The sequence below is a fragment of the Zea mays genome, chromosome 1 (assembly GCF_902167145.1).
Source record: "Zea mays cultivar B73 chromosome 1, Zm-B73-REFERENCE-NAM-5.0, whole genome shotgun sequence".
Classification (NCBI taxonomy): domain Eukaryota; kingdom Viridiplantae; phylum Streptophyta; class Magnoliopsida; order Poales; family Poaceae; genus Zea; species Zea mays.
In genome coordinates, this window is record NC_050096.1 from 56,677,270 (window position 1) to 56,697,022 (window position 19,753).

Here is a 19,753-nt window from a genome sequence, read left to right on the forward strand (position 1 = left end):
CTCAGAAGCGTGTGTTCGGTAGTAGTTGGACCTTCGATGATTTCCTTCTATGTGATGCTTGGAGACATCTTTCCAATACCTATATGTATGCTTCAAACGATGACATATATAGTATTTTTAAAAATGATCATGATGTCTTATAACTAAATAATTTAGTACTTTAAGTATTAAAAATCTTTAATATTATAATATATGATGATTTTTTTGTAGTTATAATCACATATTTTCCGTATGTACATATTTACTAGATATTATAAAATTATCACCATAGTTATTTTCTACAAGTTTAAAAAAAAGGACCCGAGAAAAATGCTAGATAGGTCGGTCTAACTGGAATTGATTTGGTTACGAGTAGATTGAAAAGGACTAGAAAAAATTAAATTAATTAAATTCTTTTCTAATCAAAATTGAATAGAAGGATTTAATTACGTATAAAACTCTTCGATCTAGATCCAAGCGAACTGGGCCTAACAGGCCACGATGGCCCACGCTATTATCCACCATCTCATCCCCACGATCTCCGTTCATCTCATCTCAGATCGTCTCTCATCCAACCTGATCCCATTCACATCCCCTTCCGATTCTCCGTCGCCTGAGCGGCTGAGCCAACTTGCCAAGCCAAGCAAGCCAAGTCGTCGCCTCCCCGACCCAACGCCGCGACCCCCTTGCCCGTCCGCGACCGCTGCAGCACCTCGGATCCCGCCCCAATGGCAACAGCGTGTCCGCCGCTCTCGCTGCCGTCCACCTCCCTCTTCCGCGGCAGGTCCGCCCGCGCCGGGCCCAGACGCAGGCAGCTCACGGCCGTCCGCTGCAGCGCCGTCGGAGGTGAAGCTTCTTCTGTTCTGCTCACAGGTTGGGATGCTTGTGCTGAGAAGTTAATTTAGCTGCTCTTTCGACGTGATGGTGCTCCAGAGGCGGTAGTGGAGGAGGCCTCGCCCAGGACGGCGGAAGAGCCGCTGCTGGTGAGCGCAATCAGAGGGAGGAAGGTCGAGAGGCCACCCGTCTGGCTCATGAGGCAGGCCGGGAGGTACATGAAGGCAAGTTCACTTCCATTTTGTGACGATTTTATCTGTATGTCTGCTAAGCATTTTTGTAGTTAACATGCCAGTGCGCAGCTCGAGGAATGATCTTAAATTGGTTGGTAGTGTTATATAGTCATAGTCTCGAAAAGTGATCAACAATGTATCATGCATGTGAGACATAAGGAATTTAGCCAACATTCTTCATAGAAGGGAACATAAATGCTAAATGTTTGTAGGGTGCTGTGATGTAGGTTCCAGTGGCATGCGGAAAAGTGGACTAGTCAAGGGGGAACTATTAAAAGTCATCATCAAAACTCCCTGCAAAATCATTTTGCTATTTTAAATTGAATGCCGATTCCCGTTCACGCACAACAGACCTAGTGATTGCATGTTGATCTAAATGATCCTGGTACTGAGCTTGTTCGCCTTTTCAGAACCATTACAACTTTGTGTCTGTGACTCACGATTTATATAACAATGCCAAGTTAGCCATGTCTTTTTGAACCGGGATGGGTCTATGTTTCCTTTAAAGGCATGCTTTATTTGTGCAACCGATAGTGAACAACTGAACACCCATCCTTACTAACTTATTACCCTTCGTTTTTTTCTGCAGAGCTACCAATTGCTCTGCGAGCGGTATCCTTCGTTCCGTGAAAGATCAGAAAATGTCGACCTAGTTGTTGAGATCTCTTTGCAACCATGGAAGGTTTTCAAGCCTGATGGAGTAAGCTGCAGACTTTAGCTTTTTGTGTATGTTGTTTAAGGTCTCTGTTTAGAAATTTATCACAAAGCTTACACGGAGTATATGAATTTCAGATATTTCCCAATATCTGTTGGTCTTTGGTGTTGTGCTAATATTTTTCATGTGCTTTTATTAGGTCATCTTGTTCTCGGACATCCTTACTCCACTTCCTGGGATGAACATACCTTTTGACATTGTGAAGGGAAAAGGTCCAGTGATCTATGATCCATTGAGAACGGCAGCAGCTGTGAATGAAGTCAGAGAATTTGTTCCTGAGGAGTGGGTCCCTTATGTGGGGCAGGCTCTGAATATTTTGAGACAAGAGGTTAGTAAATGTGGTCTATTGGTCATTACAAAAACATGTTCATGTGGGACTAAGTTTGTTCCTGTTAAGATTTTGGTAGCCAACTCACTGTTTTCATTTTCTAATTGATCAATCCTCTAGGTTTCACAGTGTAAATATCAGTCGCCTTAAGTCGCAGGCAATCTAGGCTCATCTTTAAAGTTTTAATGCAACATTACTTGGAGCTTGCTATAGTCACGAAAACATTATGGAATAAGTACATCAAGATAATGCAATTGATCATGCTGAGTAGCTCATGTGGATTTTTGAATGGGAATGCTTAGTCAAATGACATGGCAAACAGTACATTGAAACAATCAGTCTCCATTCTTCAAAAGATTGAAAAATACTTTTATGTTTAAGTGGAAACTATAAAACACATGTATCTCTAATCTTATTTGGATTTTTGGTATTTTGCATGAAATTACATTTTCAGCGTGTAGAGGTGGTATTGAGGCACATTTCAAACATTTGATTTTTTTTTCTCCTCTTGCTAGGAGTGACTCAGTTGTTTCTTTCTCAGGTTAAGAATGAAGCTGCTGTACTAGGTTTTGTTGGAGCTCCGTTTACCTTGGCATCTTATTGTGTGGAAGGAGGTTCATCAAAGAACTTTACATTGATTAAGAAAATGGCCTTCTCAGAACCAGCGGTATTGAAAAGATCTTTGTTCCACATGAATACTGTTCTACTCAGCACAATCACTTTGAAAAGAATTTGCGGTTGCATGTAGGGTACTGAATGCTACACAGTTTGATTGACTTCTAGCATGACATCTGAACAAATTGGTTGATGTGTATCTCAGAGCACTACGAAGGACATTGCTAGAGTTTATTAACACAAAGCATATTTTAAGTTTGTTCATTATTTTCATTCATTTTTCTGATCATATTTAGCCTATCCCAATTCCCAACTTGCTTTGAACTAAAAGGCTTTGTTGTTGTTGTTTCTTGATCATCCAAAGTCTTGTTATAAAGCTTTGACCTTGACATTTTTTTTTGTAGATTCTACACAATTTGCTACAGAAGTTCACAACATCAATGGCTAACTATATTAAATACCAAGCGGACAATGGGGCGCAGGCTGTCCAAATTTTCGATTCATGGGCTACTGAACTCAGCCCGGCTGATTTTGAGGAGTTTAGCCTGCCTTATCTAAAGCAGATAGTGGATAGTGTTAGGGAAACACATCCTAACTTGCCTCTGATACTCTACGCAAGTGGATCTGGGGGCTTGCTGGAGAGGCTTCCTTTGACAGGTGTTGATGTTGTCAGCTTGGACTGGACGGTCGATATGGCAGAGGGCAGGAAAAGATTGGGATCTAACACAGCAGTCCAAGGGAACGTGGACCCTGGTGTTCTTTTTGGATCCAAAGAGTTTATAAGCAGGCGGATTTACGACACTGTGCAGAAGGCTGGCAATGTTGGACATGTATTGAACCTTGGCCATGGCATCAAGGTTGGAACTCCGGAGGAAAATGTTGCTCACTTCTTCGAGGTCGCAAAAGGGATCAGATACTAAAGAACCTTGCATGGTTCTTTCCTTTCTCCAAATCGGCAGAAGTTGTAGAGTCGGCGGTCGAGGATAGATGCAGAAAGCCATGTGCAGTATAGAGTGCCTGAAAACATTTTTGTGACTGATTCTGTCTGTCGCATTTCAAGTTCCGGTTTCAGTGTAATATTGTAAGCAGATTTGAGTGGAGGCGTAATGAAGTGCCTAATTGTTTATAGCACTATAGTTCTGTACAACCAGTAGCCTTGTCTATGAGACTACGAAGCAGAAATACTGATCATGTGTTGACATGATAGAAATGTTTCAGTCTTACCCCATCGAGGGTGTTTGTTCTTGTATTCTCTCAGAATACTGGTTACAAACATTTTCTTTGCATGATATCAGTTTTTTTTGTTCTTCAGGTTGACTTGGCTTCCCAGATAACTTGCTCGTGATCTATCTCGTTAAGTTAAATTTTCTGCAGTGATTTTGTATTGTACTGTCTACCATGTACTCGACCTATAGCAGTAGAGTTCGATTGATCCAGCTCAAAAGGGTTATATTCGTTTCAGGTATTGAGTGCATGGATTTTAGAAACTGTGGAAGCGTTAGGAATAACACCTGATCCTACATAGAAGCAGTATTTCTGGATCATCAAGCAAATATTAGTTGGTTGCTGAAACGTCTCCATCATACTTGTAGTGGTAGTACTGGTGGTAAACAATGGAGGAAAGAAAAAAAATGGAAGACTAAGATATGCTCAAAAGTGAGTAATTAGCAATGCTGCTTGAACATTCAGCAAAGTATGTAGGGCCACAGGGGGGATGCCACCGTTAGCCGATTCTTTTTTCTTCACTAACTAATGAAGGCCAGGGCCAGCCCAGCTGCTTTGCTTCAGTTGAAGCAGGTCAACGGTGCAGTCAGCTGGGGCGTATGCCATTGTTTTTCTATGGCTGCACCCATGCTTTTACTCCTAATTTATATCCTCCGGCTTTATCCAGTACGGCACGGTGCGCTGTTGGATGAGCTCTATTTTTTTTTATCAAAAAAAGACGGTTCTTAATTAAGAATAGAACTGCAATGCAGAGATCAGGGTCATGTTTGGTTCTTCTGCCATGCTTATCCAGTTGTCAATTGCTCCTGACGTCGTTGACAGACCACTAGACCCAGGCATGGTTATCCTTGCTTGATGGATTGCTGCTGCTGACAGATCCATTTATGTCGCCTTAGTTTGTTCTTAGTGTTTTGTTAGCTTTTGAGCGGAGGAAGAAGGAAAAAAAACAAACAAACTTGTCAGTGGCTAGCTCAGTGCCGCGCTTAGAAACCTGGATGTTTATCTGCATTTGGGCTTTGACGCTATCCTGACGCTCACAGCATGTAAAGTAAAGCAAACAGTGGATTTAGGAGGTGACACTAGAAAAGGAAACTGCAGCTTTTGCTACGGTGGCGGCGCTCGCAAGCCACAGTGGAGGAGGCTAAAAGGATGGAGAGGAAGAGCAACGACGGAGGAAGAAGGTTGCGAAAGGAACGATCGGGCACCGAGACGCGGAGCTGGGAGTGGGAGTGGCTGCGGTTGGGCGTCGCTATCATCTAGCTGAAAATATCTCGGCTGGCGGCCGCAGACCGAGCAGTCCCGCACGCGCTGATACGGGACCCAGTGCTGAGTGCGATGGCGACGGGATCGATGGATGCATGGTTCTTGTCCTATTAGGGCTTGTTCGTTTATTTTCAATCCATATGGATTGGAGGGGATTGATATGAATTGGAGGGGATTTTGACTTACTAGGGATTGAAACCCCCTCAATCTCCCTCAATCCATATGGATTGGGGTAGAACCGAACAAGCCCTAGTGGTCCTGTTTATTCGAGCTTTTTTTAAGATCAGACTGCTAAATGTATAGCTTTTTAGTACGCGTTCGTTTTATGAGAATCACATTAGTTAAAGCTACAGCTATGGACGTTTTTTTATCTCTTTCTGTTCATAATCTTTATGATACTTAGATTTTATCTATATTTAGAATTTTTTTTAACTAAATTATCAGAAAAGCTCATAAAAAAAAGAAGCTCAACATCCACCCTCGCTTTCCATTTCTACGCTGTCTATTTTCTCTTGGCAATTCCTTCGTACAACTTTTGGACTTGCTATTGAGCCCTTATCTTCTTATCTGCGAAAGTGCGAATCCCTCGTTTCGTCCTTTTTATTATTATTAACGTTTTCTCAATGCATATCGACTAGAGTAGACTATCTGTCTTGGCTGATAGGACGATTTCATCAGGGCAGCCGCCGGTAGTGTGTAAAATTAAACTAACCTCATCTTTATCCGTTGGCGCGTGCTGTGCTGCTAATGTTTCGTCCTGCTACTAGCATACTTTTCACCTCCTCCCGTACGTGATCGGGTGCTGGTACCTGCGAACGTACGTGTCTAATGAACGATAATCTCATAATCGTGCTATTGTATTACTGAGAGCAGGATTTGGTGGATTCGACACACGCCAAACTCGGTGGTGAAAACACACACACACACACAAAAATCATGGTTGAACTTTTGAAGTCTTCTTCAATCTCCGGATCAACATCCGAGTAGAGAATTCGTGAAGTAGAGAATAGAAACAATGGCGACATAGGCTTCAGTTCCCTCCACAGCTCCACTACTTTCCCTGTGCTGCCAAACTACTGGCTGAAAGAGGTGACGGTGGAGAAGCATCAACTCAGCAAACTTTCAGAGGAACCATGAACTGGCCATGTTCCCCTTCGGCAGATTTGCTCTGGTGTCTTGTTCCTTTCCCATTCCAGGCTCTAACTTATCATCTACAACATCTTTCGGACTTAGTTTTGACTTCCTGGTGATATTGTTTAGATAACAGCCAACAAGTTCAATCCCGCATCTGTTGGTTTTCATTTACCTTTTACTCAACGATTACCATTGATCAGTATAATCATCGGGTCGCTTCATATATACAGAAGACAAACGCTATGTGATATGCCTAACAATTTTATCCACTCCACTCACTGCCTAGTCCACTCCAATGTCCAATCGATGTTTCTGTTCTGATGGGCCCATGGCCAGTGGCTATGGTGAGTACTTACTGACCAACGAAACGAGAGGGAGCTCAGTCAGTGCCTCCTCGCCTATAAACAAGGGGCCGGGGTCTCTCTCCTACGGCGTGCGCATGCTTTGGCTTGGCAAACCCGATTGGATCTTCAGAGAAATCGCCATCCCCTCTCCCTCTTCTCGTGCCCATCGCTCCTCTACCCATTCTTACTTGAATCTTTTCTGACGAGGAAATCTGACTTCGGGAGCGGCTCCTCCGCGTTGCCTGGATCGCCCGGGATCAGGTACCAATTCGATCGATCTTGTTGCACCCAAGAACCTGTCTTATTAACATGGCTTTATTTGGATCTTTAGCTTCTGGGATTTGCATGTTTGCCTGCTTACATGTGATTCAGTCTCGCCGGCAGACTACTCGCACATGTAGGGTGAATATAATCCTACTCTTGGTTGGTTCTCAGTACACACGAACATACTCTTGCTGCAGCCTCTTGATTTAGACCTGGTTTGCACAGTACAGTACAGATCTACACAAACTGTTCTGTGCGATTACCGTCAACAGTTAGTTTGCACGCGACCTGCTGTGTTAATTAGAGATGTGTGAACATTAGAGCTGTCTAGTTGGATTTCCCTGTGATTTCAAATCAATCTACCTCTCGGTACATTAATGCATTATTTTTAAGAGTATATCATGGGTATTTTCTTTTCGTGGCCACGAAAAGATATGTTTTTTTTTGGGTCAAAGGCCCTAAAGTTTTTTCATATTCTTGTGAAAAGATCTTATTTCTTCTTCATGAACCAAAAGGAATACAAGAGGTAGTATTTATACGCACGGAAACATTTTCCTTGTCCATTTTAAAAGTTACATCTAGTTAATACTGAACTACTTCGTGTCTAAACATCTGTATTTTCCATTTGCAGTATTTTGCTTCCAGTCAGAGGTCCAAAATATCAAAGGGATGCAGAAAGATGTGGTTGCATGATGGAGTACCTTGCCTGGAAATTGGCAGGATACACAAACATAGTTGTACTTTACTTGATCTCGATGACATTGGACTGCAAATATATGCACAACAATTGCCTCATGCACACACACATAATGGGGCCGCGAGTTGTAGCTCAACCATCGTCTCTGGTTTCTTTCTAGGTGGAGATGGTTAAAATTGCTGGTCACTTATAATTACCAGCATCTTATACGTCATTGTTGTTCATCGCCAACTTATTCAAGTTTGAAAGTAGAACACTGAGAAGATGGCTGAGAAAGAGAATATTCTAATGCAGAGATATGAGATGGGAAAGTTACTTGGAAAAGGGAGTTTTGCCAAAGTTTACCATGCTCGCAATGTTAAGACTTCAGAAAGCGTTGCTATCAAGGTGATTGACAAAGATAAGATCAAGAAGTGTGGTCTTATGGATCAAATAATTCAAGAGATTTCGGTGATGAAGTTGGTAAAACATCCAAACATTGTCCAATTGTATGAGGTTATGGCTACCAAAACCAAGATATATTTTGTGATAGAGTATGTCAAGGGAGGAGAGTTGTTCAAAAAGGTTCAACGTGGAAGGTTAAAAGAAGATGTTGCTCGTACATATTTCCAACAATTGATCAGTGCTGTTGACTTCTGCCATACTAGACAAGTTTATCATAGAGATCTAAAGCCCGAAAATCTTCTTCTTGACGGAAGTCACAACTTAAAGATTTCAGACTTTGGTTTGAGTGCACTTCCAAACTGCAAGAGAAAAGATGGGTTACTCCACACAATTTGTGGGACTCCTGCATATGTTGCTCCAGAAGTAATTAGTCAAAAAGGATATGATGGTGCAAAAGCTGACATATGGGCTTGTGGAGTGATCCTCTATGTGTTGTTGGCGGGCTATCTTCCTTTCCAAGACAAGAACATGATGGACATGTATAAGAAAATTTGCAAAGCAGAACTCAAATGGCCAAGTTGGTTTTCTTCAGATGTTCGAAAGCTTCTGCGGCGCATCCTTCATCCAAACCCTAATAGACGAATATCTATTGAAGAAATAAGGACTCATCCTTGGTTTAGAATTGGTCTTGATGCAAGATTGTTTGATTCTACAACGAGAGATTATGTGCCTAGTGACATGGATTTGGCTTTGAATTCCTTAAATAGCAATATGGTCGAGTGTAATTCAGCGGCAGAGAAACTGACTATTTTGAATGCTTTTGATATCATCTCCCTGTCTAACGGGTTTGATCTCTCTGGTATATTTGAGAACTCAAACAAGGAGTCTAAATTTATGTCTACCAACACAGCTATGACAATTATCACAAAGCTAATGGAAGTTGCAAAGAGCCTGGATCTGAAGGTTATAACAAAAACTGGTGGATTGTTGAATATGGAAGCTGCCAAATCAGGAATAAAAGGTGTGATGTCTATAAATGCTGAGATATTTCAAATCACACCAAATTATCATCTCGTGGAGATCAAGAAAATCAATGGTGACATCCTTGAGTATCATAACTTTATGAACCAAAGCATGAGACCGGCACTAGAAGATATTGTGTGGGCATGGCATGGTGAACAACCTGACGAGAAGTAGACTCATCAACTTTAGATAATCATCAACCTACAACCTTAGATATTGTGGCAGCTTTAATGCTATTAGAAAGTGTATCAGGCATTCAGGCCAAAAAAATGTCATGGGACTTAATAATATTACTTATATGTTGTTTTTATTCTCACGTTCATGCAGTGGAATGTTCTTTCTGTTGACCAATACTACTGGAACATGGTTTCTATCTCAAGGGAATATTTTCATAATCAATTACTTTGATTGGTGAAAAAAAAGGTATTAGAGAATGGGTGAACCTAATAGAGCTGCTTTATTGTATGAATTTTCCGTGGTAACGTTAGCTAGAAAGTTCTTTACTCTAGTAATTTATTAAGAAAGTGATGTCTGATGTGTTGTAGAAGTTGTTTAGGCAAGTACTGAATTTTATACTATGCAGAACTTTTGATTTTTATTTGGAATTGTCATCCATCTACTGGTTTTGCTAAAAAAAAGTCAGATGTTCACAATCATAAAGCTATATAGTTGTCAAAAGCTTTATCAATTAAACGCATTGAAGCCTGATTTTTAGACTAGGGTTTTAGAACTGTCCTTGATTGTATAGAACACTCTAGACTCATCTAGATCTTTCCTGATTCAGCTCTTTGAGCCTTGGAATCCCCGAATCTTCTCTAGGACACCGAAGAAGGCAAACAGCCGAAGCTTGAGTGGTCAAGGATCAACCTGATTGATCGGGCTTATTCGGCTGCAGTTAAGAGCATGCGGTCTGTTTGGTTGGCTCCACAACGGGAGCTAGCTGTCTGGGCCAAGCGCTAGTCCGATTTCGAACAGATAGGCTCAGGATCAATGATCATAAGCCTATCCAAGCACTGCCTGCGAAACCATCATACGTGACCTATAGTGTTGACGATCACGTCGTTTACTACTACAAGAACATCAGTTAAGCTCAGAAATAATCTAAATACAACTGGGGCTCTAAACTTACCTTTGCTTCGCCGGGAGCTATTCTAGCAACAGTTCTTTTACAACGGAAAGTATCAACGGCGTGCATCGAATCTTACAGAATGAGATGAAAAAAAACAGTTGGGGCAAAATTCAAAAAAAACGTCGACAGCAGGGTTCGAACCTGCGCGGGCGTAGCCCAACAGATTTCAAGTCTGTCTCCTTAACCACTCGGACATATCGACGATTGGTGAAAAATGATTGAATATACATCGTGTTATGTTTTATTCGAACACTTTCAATTAGTTGATTACGTTAGACCTTCAGCCTGATCCCTTGTACTTTTATGGCTGCAGCTGCTTCAACCTGATCCCTTGTGTTGTCAAATCATCATAAAGCCTTGTTTGTTCGTCCATGTTTATGGTATCTTTAGCGCTTTGATCTGCTTGTCTACCAACGTTGCCTTGTCAGTGTCACGACGGCACTCACCTTGACAGTGTAAACAAAGCTACATGGTTCAAGAGAAGCCCAAATTTCATATTACACCGTGCAACGTACTTCACACCCTTCACTCCTTCAGTACAATTAACAGACTAGGAGCATATACAACAGTTTCATTTTAAAAAACAGAGGAAAACACACAAAGTTTAAAAACTAAGGGCAAATTTGTAGTTACACCTAAAATAGGGTCATTGACGTAATTGCCCCAAAAGAATTAGGGAGCTAACATCAAATCTTGTCTATCAGATTCACCACATTTTCACGGAATAGGGGCATAGGGCGCACTAACCCTAGGTTGGATTACATTCAACTATAGAGGACAATTTTTTATGTTAGCATGTTATCACCTTTTTAGAAAGCATAAAAATAACTAGTACAAAAGTAATTAAACGTAAGTTCATATATCCATGACGATGCTTCTGAAAACCCATATGACTAGCAAACTAGTCTAATGTTGAAAGAGCCATGCCATTGGATTTTATACCCATCCCTTATATGCCATTATGACATTTAGGTGATATTTTTTATATGTATGATATGTAGATCCAGTGGCATACAAAGATTTTATATAATTTTCGATGTCATATCGCGAATAGAGCATTTCACGGTTGCGGGTCATAGCCTTACAGGCCCAACTATACAAAGCCCAAAAGATAAAGCCCGTCACGATATTCGGTCTTATCTGCCACTGCAATTAACGGACCTTCTACGTGGGCCACTCTTCCTCACATCGCCTCCCTCGACGATGGCCGCCGCCACCGCCGCCGCCGCCACGGCGTCGGCTTCGTGTCTTCTCCGGAGGTCTATATCCTCTGCATTCCTCGCGAAGCGCGCGGTCCCTAGCATTCCGCGTACAACTCTCTGCTATTCCTCCTCCGCATCCGCCAGACTCAAACCAACGCCGTCCCTGTCTCCGCCTGTCACGTCCGCCAACGATGGAGGCGGCGGGATGAGGTGGGAGTCAGCGCGCAAGAAGAGGGTGGTGCTCCGCATCGGCTACGTCGGCACTGATTACCGAGGTTTTGCTCGTCGACTATTTAATTTGCCCCCGGGAAATGGGTGCCGTGGAGCTTTGATGTAATGCTTTTGCTATGTGCTTGGCAGGGCTTCAAAAGCAGCAAGAGCTTGGCGTGGATTCGAGTAAGCTCTGAATAATTAACTTGATTGGGCTTTATGCTTAATTTTGTGTGCTCAGTGTAGCTTAATTTACTGCACCGTTGCTGCCTGGTAGTACTAGATGACTCTTTTCGTGCTAGTTGCATTGCTTTGCCGCTAGTGGTTCTGTGCATTGGATCTCTAATGCTTGGTCACTTGTCGAATGATTTAAACTTTCACCGCAATGTTTTGTAATCCTATATAATGATTGTGAAAGGTCACACACTGACACACATGACACAGATGACATTTCTATAATATAGGTACTGAATCATGTATGCTCTATGTACTATAGTTTCTCCTGGTTGTTTTGTTAATTACTCTTTCCAGTCCATTTCATAAGGCATATGTGAGTTTTGAAAAAAAAGTCTACTATATAAGGCACATGTGTCATCTGAAGTCATTAAGCGTATGAATAGGGTTGGGCAAAATATTCAAACAAAGATCACACTTGTGTTGGATGAACTAATAAGTGATGAACTTCGTTTGTTTGGTGTTGGATTGTCATGGTATGTGAAATTGTGAGTATTATTACACTTTTCTAGTGTTTAATTGGTCTAGAATTAACTAGTAATTGATTATATTGTTTTATACATGTGTATATTTTTTTTTGTTGTGACTCGCGAGCTAAACGAACCAGCTTGAGCTCGCAAACGAGCCGAGCTGAGCTGGTTCTCTAGTTCGGTTCTTTAACAAGCCAAGTCGAGCCAGCTCGTTATCTTAACGAGCCAGCTCGAGCTCGACCGAGCCGAGCTGGCTCGATATCCAACCCTACACATGAAACCACGCATTAAGCACAACATGGCTAATTTGGCATGGCACCCACCACGGAGTAAATCATCCTACATGAGAGTAATGTTCCGTGTGTGCATCTTGGTATCTGAATTTTAGGTTTCATGCCTTAGGCCAGCCTTAGGTCACTCTCAATGGGAGTTTTGTTAGAGCTTTATGGGCATTAAATAAGCTGACATGACATAGCATAAAGAGGTGATAAAAGTTTCGTGGGATGAAATGAGTTTCATGGGAATACAACTTAGTTGCACTGTTTTCAAATTTCAATACCCGGAAGTCTTGGAAACAGGGACATGACCCCCCCCAACTAACTGTGACTGGCCTTAGTAGCCAGTTTCACAGCACAATTACAAAAGACTGCCACATCAGCTTTTGTGTTGGTAACTGAGTCAGCGGGTTTCATCCTGCTGAAACTCTATGAAACTTTCGCTTCACAATTAACCTGCCAAATCATCAAATTTGCACACGTGTCGTAGTATTAGATGCAAATAAAACTCACATGAAACTCCCACTGAGACTGGCCTTAGAAATCATACTGGAGGGAGTATCAACAATTCAGAATGATGCATTGGCATTATAAGATATAGATTAATTTCTCTGAGCTCATTCTGCAGCCATTGAGTCAGTCCTGGAATCTGCCATCTTCAAGTCCGGGGGTATTCTCGAGAGTAATTATGGAAAACTGCAAAAGATTGGGTGGGAGAGGAGTAGCCGAACTGATAAAGGGGTAGGCTTTAACCATTTAACCACTCAGATTTTATGAAGAATACATTTTTCAGCTAACAAAGGCTTTTATGCATGCTTAGAATGGACTAATTGCAGGTACACTCATTGGCTACAATGATTTCCCTTAAGATGGAAATCCCTGATAGAGCATGGGAGGATGATCCTGATGGTATTGCTCTTGCCAGCTTCATTAACTCAAATTTGCCGGACAATGTGAGGGTTTTTAGTATATTGCCTGCACAAAGGTAAATGGGGCGGCTTAATGTACAGGAGGGATAGAGATAAGAGGATTCATTTGATTATACTTAATTTCTACCATGACATGGTGTGCATTGAACTATAGGAGTTTTGATGTAAGGAGGGAGTGCTTATATCGTGAGTACTTCTATCTTCTTCCTGCTGAAATTATTGGAATTAAAGATGACTATAGCTCTGAAGAAATGCAAGAGCACTTGTCAGAATTCAACAAAATACTGAAAGGTTTTGAGGTATGTCCCTGATTCAATGTGTCTCAATCATTCTGTGGATGTACAGTATTTGGAAAACAATAGGATCTTCCATGAATTGAATCATAACATGCAAGTGATTGGGGGACGCACTTATATGTTGAAATCAGAAAGAGACATGGCAGTGAGTTTTATTTAATGAGCAATTGAGCATATTACACCAGAGGTCATCGAACCTACTTGATACATGATTCCACGAGCTTTAACCTTAGATTCTGCCCTATTATGTATCTGAATTGCTTAGGTCCGTTCTCTGATTTCTCAATTAGACGATAGAAATGAAAAAAAATGTGGAATGCTCATGAACATTTAAACATGTTAAGAGAGGCATGTGTCATAATTAAACATGTTCATTTGTTGGTGCTTTTCCAATTGCTTGACTGCTGGATGCTTCAGTGGGTAGTTAAACAACTTCAGGCTCCTTTTGGACTAAATTTGAAGGTTCAGAATATATATTTTGTGGTACTGACACAAGTACACAACTGAAGAAGTGGAGCCTAGTTCAGTGTACTCTCTGCATGACATTTGCTAGACGATCACTGCTTAGACATAACACAAATTTGTCGAAGCCTGGACAAATTAATTCCTTAAGATATAAGCACACCCTCTTTTACCCTAATATGCATATCAGGGGAAGACCTTGTCAGAATATATTTTTTTCCTCGTTGAATTACTTTGCATGCACACAAACTTCACTCCATCTTCTCAACTTGTAGGGAAACCATCCATTCCATAATTACACTGCACGTGCCAAGTATAGGAAGGTTCTCGCGGGAAGACACAGAAGGGCCAAAGGAGCAAGCTCGGCGTTGAAGTCCATGTCCTCTGACACTGGCATGGCAGAAAGCTCTTCTGAAGAAAGCACTTCTCCAGATCACGATGAGGACTTGAATATTTCATCAATCTTTGACTCTGGTATACCAGAAGACACTCGTGTGAATGGTATTCTGAAGCTTTCTGAGGATCGGCTGCAGATTCAAGCTAGGTGGCTGCATGAGCCTGACGAAAGCGATAGATTAAACGCTTCACATTTCAGAGATATCATTACCTGTTCCTGTGGAGACTTGCAAACTTCATCAGGGATTCAGTTCGTTGAGTTGACCATATGCGGGGTATCTTTCATGCTACATCAGGTATGTACAATTCAGTGATCCACCGATCAGGGAAAACTAAATTTCACAAGATTACTTTTAAGGTTTGGATACTTTGTTGCTGGACTTCGTGTTTTTGTTTTGGGTGTTTTATCAAGCAAAACCTATGGAAGTATGGATGCATACTTGATTTTTGAAATCCAATCCATCTGAGAAACCGGCTCAGTAGTATGTTATTGTCTATGATTCTGAACTGTGTTTCTTGATATCGCTGTCGAGAAAATAATCCCTCTGAGAACTTGAGAAGCTGACATGCCTTTTAAAACGCTATTCTCCTTTACCAAGCAGTCCATTGGATAGTAGTATACACTGTCAACAATCTAGGCACATCTGAGAAGTAACATGATTGTTAAAACAGCCCTTTTGTGGTTGTTCATAGGACTGAAAACATCATGCAGACCTGGAATTATAACTTCGCAGTCACACCATTCTCTTTCTTGGCCTCAGATCCGGAAAATGGTTGGAACCGCCGTGACGGTGAAGCGTGGACTACTACCAAGAGACATCATAGAGCTGTCCCTCGCGAAGTTCTCCAGAATCGTTCTACCAATAGCCCCTTCAGAGGTCCTGGTCCTCAAGGACAACAGTTTCTGCACGAAGAGCAAGGGAGGGAGGATCGTTCGCCCCGGGATCCAGTCCATGAACAAGTCGGAAGCAACCAGGAAGGGGGTCGAGGAGTTCTACAGGGCAGCGCTCCTGCCAGAAGTAGCGAAGTTCCTGGACCCCTCTCTGCCGCCGTGGAAGGAGTGGCTGGAGAACCTGGACAGGTTCTCGGGCATACCGGGTTCGCAGCTGGACGAAGTCAGGGAGGCGTATCGAGCGTGGAGGGATGATTACGACCGAGCGAAGATGGCTAGAAACTAGGAGTGCTGGCAGTGTCGCAAGGTGGATGAACTACCTAGCAGTGAACAATGATGATTTATATATACTAGTTCGCTTGATGTTTATATATTGAGATTCATACATATGCAGCCCGTCACGCAGTGCAAGCAGCGCGCGGGCACTGCTGTTGTTGTTGGGTTGATACTAGCTCAGGAGCAAGCTAGTGTTCTGTACTCACGTCACGTGGAGGCATTCCAATGGCGAGGCACATGCACGGACGGACGCACCCCGTGTTGGTTTCACGTGGAGGATGATGCTCGCTGTCACTGATGCTACCTAGCTTGTTTTTTTCAACCGAACGTCTCGTCAGTGGGCAGGGGCGGGCTGCGGGCATGCATGCGGGGGCAATGACTAGTGCAGAGCCCAGTGGCCTCCCTAATTGTCGCCTCACGAGCAGCAGCAGCTGCCCGCGCGTCTGGACGCCGCACTGCACGTCTGACCTGACCGAGGACGTCCGGACGCCGGACGCGACGCCAGGGCCAGGGGCAGGTCGAGGACGGTGACGGGCGAGCCAGAGCCTCGCGCCGCGCGCGAAATCCCTCTCGTGATGAGGCCCGCATGGCAGGGGGGGAGGGGAGAGCAGAGCAGAGCAGAGCAGCGGCGACCTGTGCCTGCCTGGCTGCCAGCCAGGGCCCCTCCTATAGCCCGTAGGCTGTGCAGCACGCCGCGCCGTGCTCCCGGCCTACCGGGTTCTCGTCCGATTCGCTCGACAGACAGGGGCCAGGTGAAAAACAAAGGCACCGCGCTCCCGTGCGGGGAGGCGACAAAGCGCTGGCCCTGCCACCGTCGTACGGCACCTGGCCGGACGCGCGGCTTGGGGGGGCACATGTCACCGTGCGTGCGTGGTGGACGGCGAAGTAGCTAGCTAGCTAGGTAGGCCGCGCGCGGGAGGGAGGGAGGGAGGGAGCAGGCATGGCTGATGGTGGCACGACGCCCTGCCGCCCCCATCGATCCGTCCGTCGTCCGTGGCTTGGTCGTCAGCTTGCTGCGCGCGCGCATGCACACACGGGTCACAGGCGACGCGGAGCCGTGTGTCACGAGGGCGTTGTAGCGATCGATGCGGCTGCCACCGCGCCCCAGGATGAGGATCAGGGTCAGATCATTCATCAGGGGTGTGGTTGATGGATGGATGGATGGATATGCCTGCTGGCTCCGGAGCCGGACCCTGACCGGCCGGGGGAGTAGCCCCAGCCGTGTGTGGCTGCTGCAGCTTTTTAAAATAACTACTACTACTACGACGCGGCCTCTCTTGCTCGGAATAAATGTCCGATCCGTCTGGGCCACCCACCCCATCCATCCATCCCATTGGCTGCCTTCCTGTGTTTTTGGAGCTCGTGACTGCCGTTCTCGAGTACAGTAGTAGTAATAAACACGGTCACGGCGTGCACAACATCACAAGCGTGTTTTGTTTTGGGCAGATCAATCAGTAAAACCCCCACGTACAGCACAGCAGCATATTATCTCATCGAAATCGACGATGCTGCTCTTGTGCAGGCACTGTATACTATGTTTCAGGGAGTAGCAGGCAGGTCGAGCTGCCGACTTAGCAGCTGGAGCGATTCAGCACCGCGTACGTACATGAGATTATTCCACAAATAGGAGCAATTGGTTAGGGGGAAGGGATCGAATTAGCAGCGAACCAAAATGACCATCGTCAGCATTAATGTATGAAGGGTAGCTGCATGATCATCATCGTCGTCGTTGTCGTCGTCATTCTTACATCATGCATGCGTGCGTGCGTGCAGGCATGATCGATCTTATTATCACGCATGCATCATAGACATATATACTAAATATGTAAATCACGGCGTGCCCTCCGGCCAATACTATTACACAGGAAACGGTGGCGCTGCTACGAACGAATTCACCGGACCATCAGCAGCTAGGAGCAGCGGCTCTGTTTCATCTTTGCCACCGATAGATAGATAGATAGATAGAGGAAACAGAGAAGAGTAAAAAAAATCGAATTAAAGATCGAGAGGGGGAGCTAGCTGAGAAACGGAGCTACTGCTACTACCATACACAGAGAGGGCGCCGGCCGGTCGACGATCGATCGAGTACATGCGCGGTTGTCCAGCCAGAGCTACTGCTACTACCATACACATAGAGGGCGCCGGCCGGTCGACGATCGATCGAGTACATGCGCGGTTGTCCAGGCAGCCATGCACCAGCAGCAGGGACGACATCGACCGATGCAAGTAGCAGAAGGCGTGTGTGCTTACGCGCGCTCAGCCTCTAGCTATAGCTAGCTACTACTCCTCGTCGTCGTGCTCGCTACCGCCCTCGGAGCAGCTCCTGACGGCCTGCAGGACGGCCTGCTTCACGACGTGCTCGTCCACGTTGTCCGCCACGTTCTGCATATATATACACCGATTGTTATTAACTGATCACGATTTTGGACTGTGCTCTCTCTACTAGTGCAGTGTAGCATCGACGACGATAATTAATTTTACCTCTCCGCCCACGGCCTCGAGGCGGAAGGAGTCGGCGCAGGACGCGGTGGCCTGGAGCACGCTGAGCCCCAGCTCGTCGAAGGCCTCCAGCACGGCGACGAGCAGCCCCGGGCAGCTCTTGTCGGAGAACACGTTCACCAGGAACGACGACCCCTGCACTCCTAGGGCTTCCACGGTCACCTGCAGATATAATATATAACCCGGCCCGTTAGTTTCGTCGTCATTATATTTGATCAATCAAGGCAACAACAACGCTAGCTAGCTGCTGGATCGATCAACTCAATAATGCATGCAGACGACGACTGACGACATATGCAAGTGATGCAGCGCTAGCTAGCTAGCTAGCAGACGCCTCTCTCTCGTACGTACGTCGACGCATGTGAACTCCTATGCCTGCGTCGCCGGACGCCGGCCCTACTGCCTGAACCCGCCGAACTCCATCGATTGGTTGGTTATTGGCATGTGAACGAACTGCATGCTTGCTGGGGCGCCAAAAAGCAGCAGCGAGATTAGATTATATATACCGTACCGTGGGATAGGATGATGCCTTGTGTCTCAGCGCGTCCTGCGCGCACGCAATCTCCTGGTTCAGCCTCACCACCTTCTGCTTCAGCTCCTTGATGTACGCCGACGCGTCCATGATTATCGACGTGTTGCTCAGCTGCGGTGTACGTGTCCATATGCCAAGTAATTAATTCGCAGAGGAAAGAGATCGAACTGGAGAATATATATATCAAGAAGAAGAAGAAGAAAAAGAAGAAGAATAAGCAAAGGTTGAGCAACAGGTAGCTATTAGATCATGTCATACGTACAGCGTGGGAGTGAGTGATGGAGCGGAGGATCTTCAGCTTCTCCTGAAGAGCAGCCGCCTTCTTGCGCTCCCTCGACATCATCTCCTTCTCTCCGAGTCCGAGTCTATGTCTCTCTCTCTCTTTCTCTCTCACTCCACAAACCAAACCACAGGCGACGGCGTACTGTGTGACAGGTTGCCCAATGGAGGATTGGGAAGTCTAGGTGTGGAGTAGTGGAGCTTGAATGGAGGACCAGGAACCAAGGACTCGATCCCCCCCATATCTATATAGTCGTGGTCTCCCGGTACCGCGGGCACTCACGTGACCTTTTTGTCGCTACCCTGCGGCGCTTCGTCGTGCCGTGCGGGTGTATATACATAATATTCTAGAATCACACAATAGTGATAACAAAAAATAATTGGCCGAGAATATGTAACGAAAATATTACAAACACAAGACATCTATCCATGTCAAATCTCTTCATATATCCGAGGACGGCTTGCTTTTATTAGCTGGCCGGTGTGCATGCATGTAACTTACTATTAAAATGATTAACTATTGTTGGCTTATATTTTCACCTTTAAGGCATGAAAGGCTGCTCACGAGAGAGTGTATGTTGAAGTAGATGTGTGTTCTTAGACTAGAAACTAGAGTTTGTTCTTAGACTGTTCTC

General features: G+C 44.5%; 4 protein-coding genes and 1 non-coding gene across 7 annotated transcripts; 3 read left to right on the forward strand and 2 right to left on the reverse strand.

The window, feature by feature from the left end:
* The first annotated feature begins 526 nt into the window (after positions 1-526).
* LOC542606 (lesion22) lies at positions 527-3,998 on the forward strand. Its single transcript, NM_001112140.2, has 6 exons — positions 527-825; positions 913-1,037; positions 1,636-1,746; positions 1,901-2,089; positions 2,631-2,756; positions 3,109-3,998. The coding sequence occupies exons 1-6, from the start codon at positions 708-710 to the stop codon at positions 3,622-3,624; spliced, it is 1,185 nt and encodes a 394-aa protein (NP_001105610.2). The 5' UTR covers positions 527-707; the 3' UTR covers positions 3,625-3,998.
* A 2,724-nt stretch (positions 3,999-6,722) lies between these two features.
* Positions 6,723-9,330, forward strand: LOC100280494 (uncharacterized). The gene is made up of 2 exons (NM_001139021.3): positions 6,723-6,930; positions 7,565-9,330. Exon 2 carries the CDS (start codon positions 7,895-7,897, stop codon positions 9,209-9,211), a length of 1,317 nt encoding a protein of 438 aa, NP_001132493.2. The 5' UTR covers positions 6,723-6,930; positions 7,565-7,894; the 3' UTR covers positions 9,212-9,330.
* Positions 9,331-10,286: 956 nt separating this feature from the next.
* On the reverse strand, positions 10,287-10,368 carry TRNAS-UGA (transfer RNA serine (anticodon UGA)). The gene has a single exon. It is a non-coding gene; the product is annotated as a tRNA-Ser (tRNA).
* Positions 10,369-11,309: 941 nt separating this feature from the next.
* Positions 11,310-15,919, forward strand: LOC100193430 (Putative tRNA pseudouridine synthase). Of its 2 annotated transcripts, XM_008652945.4 has the most exons (7): positions 11,310-11,643; positions 11,729-11,764; positions 13,186-13,298; positions 13,394-13,542; positions 13,641-13,785; positions 14,520-14,936; positions 15,402-15,919. In XM_008652945.4, the coding sequence occupies exons 1-7, from the start codon at positions 11,370-11,372 to the stop codon at positions 15,816-15,818; spliced, it is 1,551 nt and encodes a 516-aa protein (XP_008651167.1). In that variant the 5' UTR covers positions 11,310-11,369; the 3' UTR covers positions 15,819-15,919. The 2 variants fall into 2 exon arrangements, with proteins under 2 accessions (XP_008651167.1, NP_001132024.1); NM_001138552.1 differs by having other exon boundaries at positions 11,343-11,643; positions 13,186-13,542; positions 15,402-15,894.
* A 1,597-nt stretch (positions 15,920-17,516) lies between these two features.
* On the reverse strand, positions 17,517-19,355 carry LOC100216770 (uncharacterized). Of its 2 annotated transcripts, NM_001143169.1 has the most exons (5): positions 19,102-19,319; positions 18,819-18,950; positions 18,659-18,710; positions 18,290-18,469; positions 17,517-18,190 (listed from the first exon to the last, which is right to left on the reverse strand). In NM_001143169.1, exons 1-5 carry the CDS (start codon positions 19,180-19,182, stop codon positions 18,111-18,113), a joined length of 525 nt encoding a protein of 174 aa, NP_001136641.1. In that variant the 5' UTR covers positions 19,183-19,319; the 3' UTR covers positions 17,517-18,110. The 2 variants fall into 2 exon arrangements, with proteins under 2 accessions (NP_001136641.1, XP_008665135.1); XM_008666913.4 differs by lacking the exon at positions 18,659-18,710 and having other exon boundaries at positions 17,614-18,190; positions 19,102-19,355.
* Between the last annotated feature and the right edge of the window lie 398 nt (positions 19,356-19,753).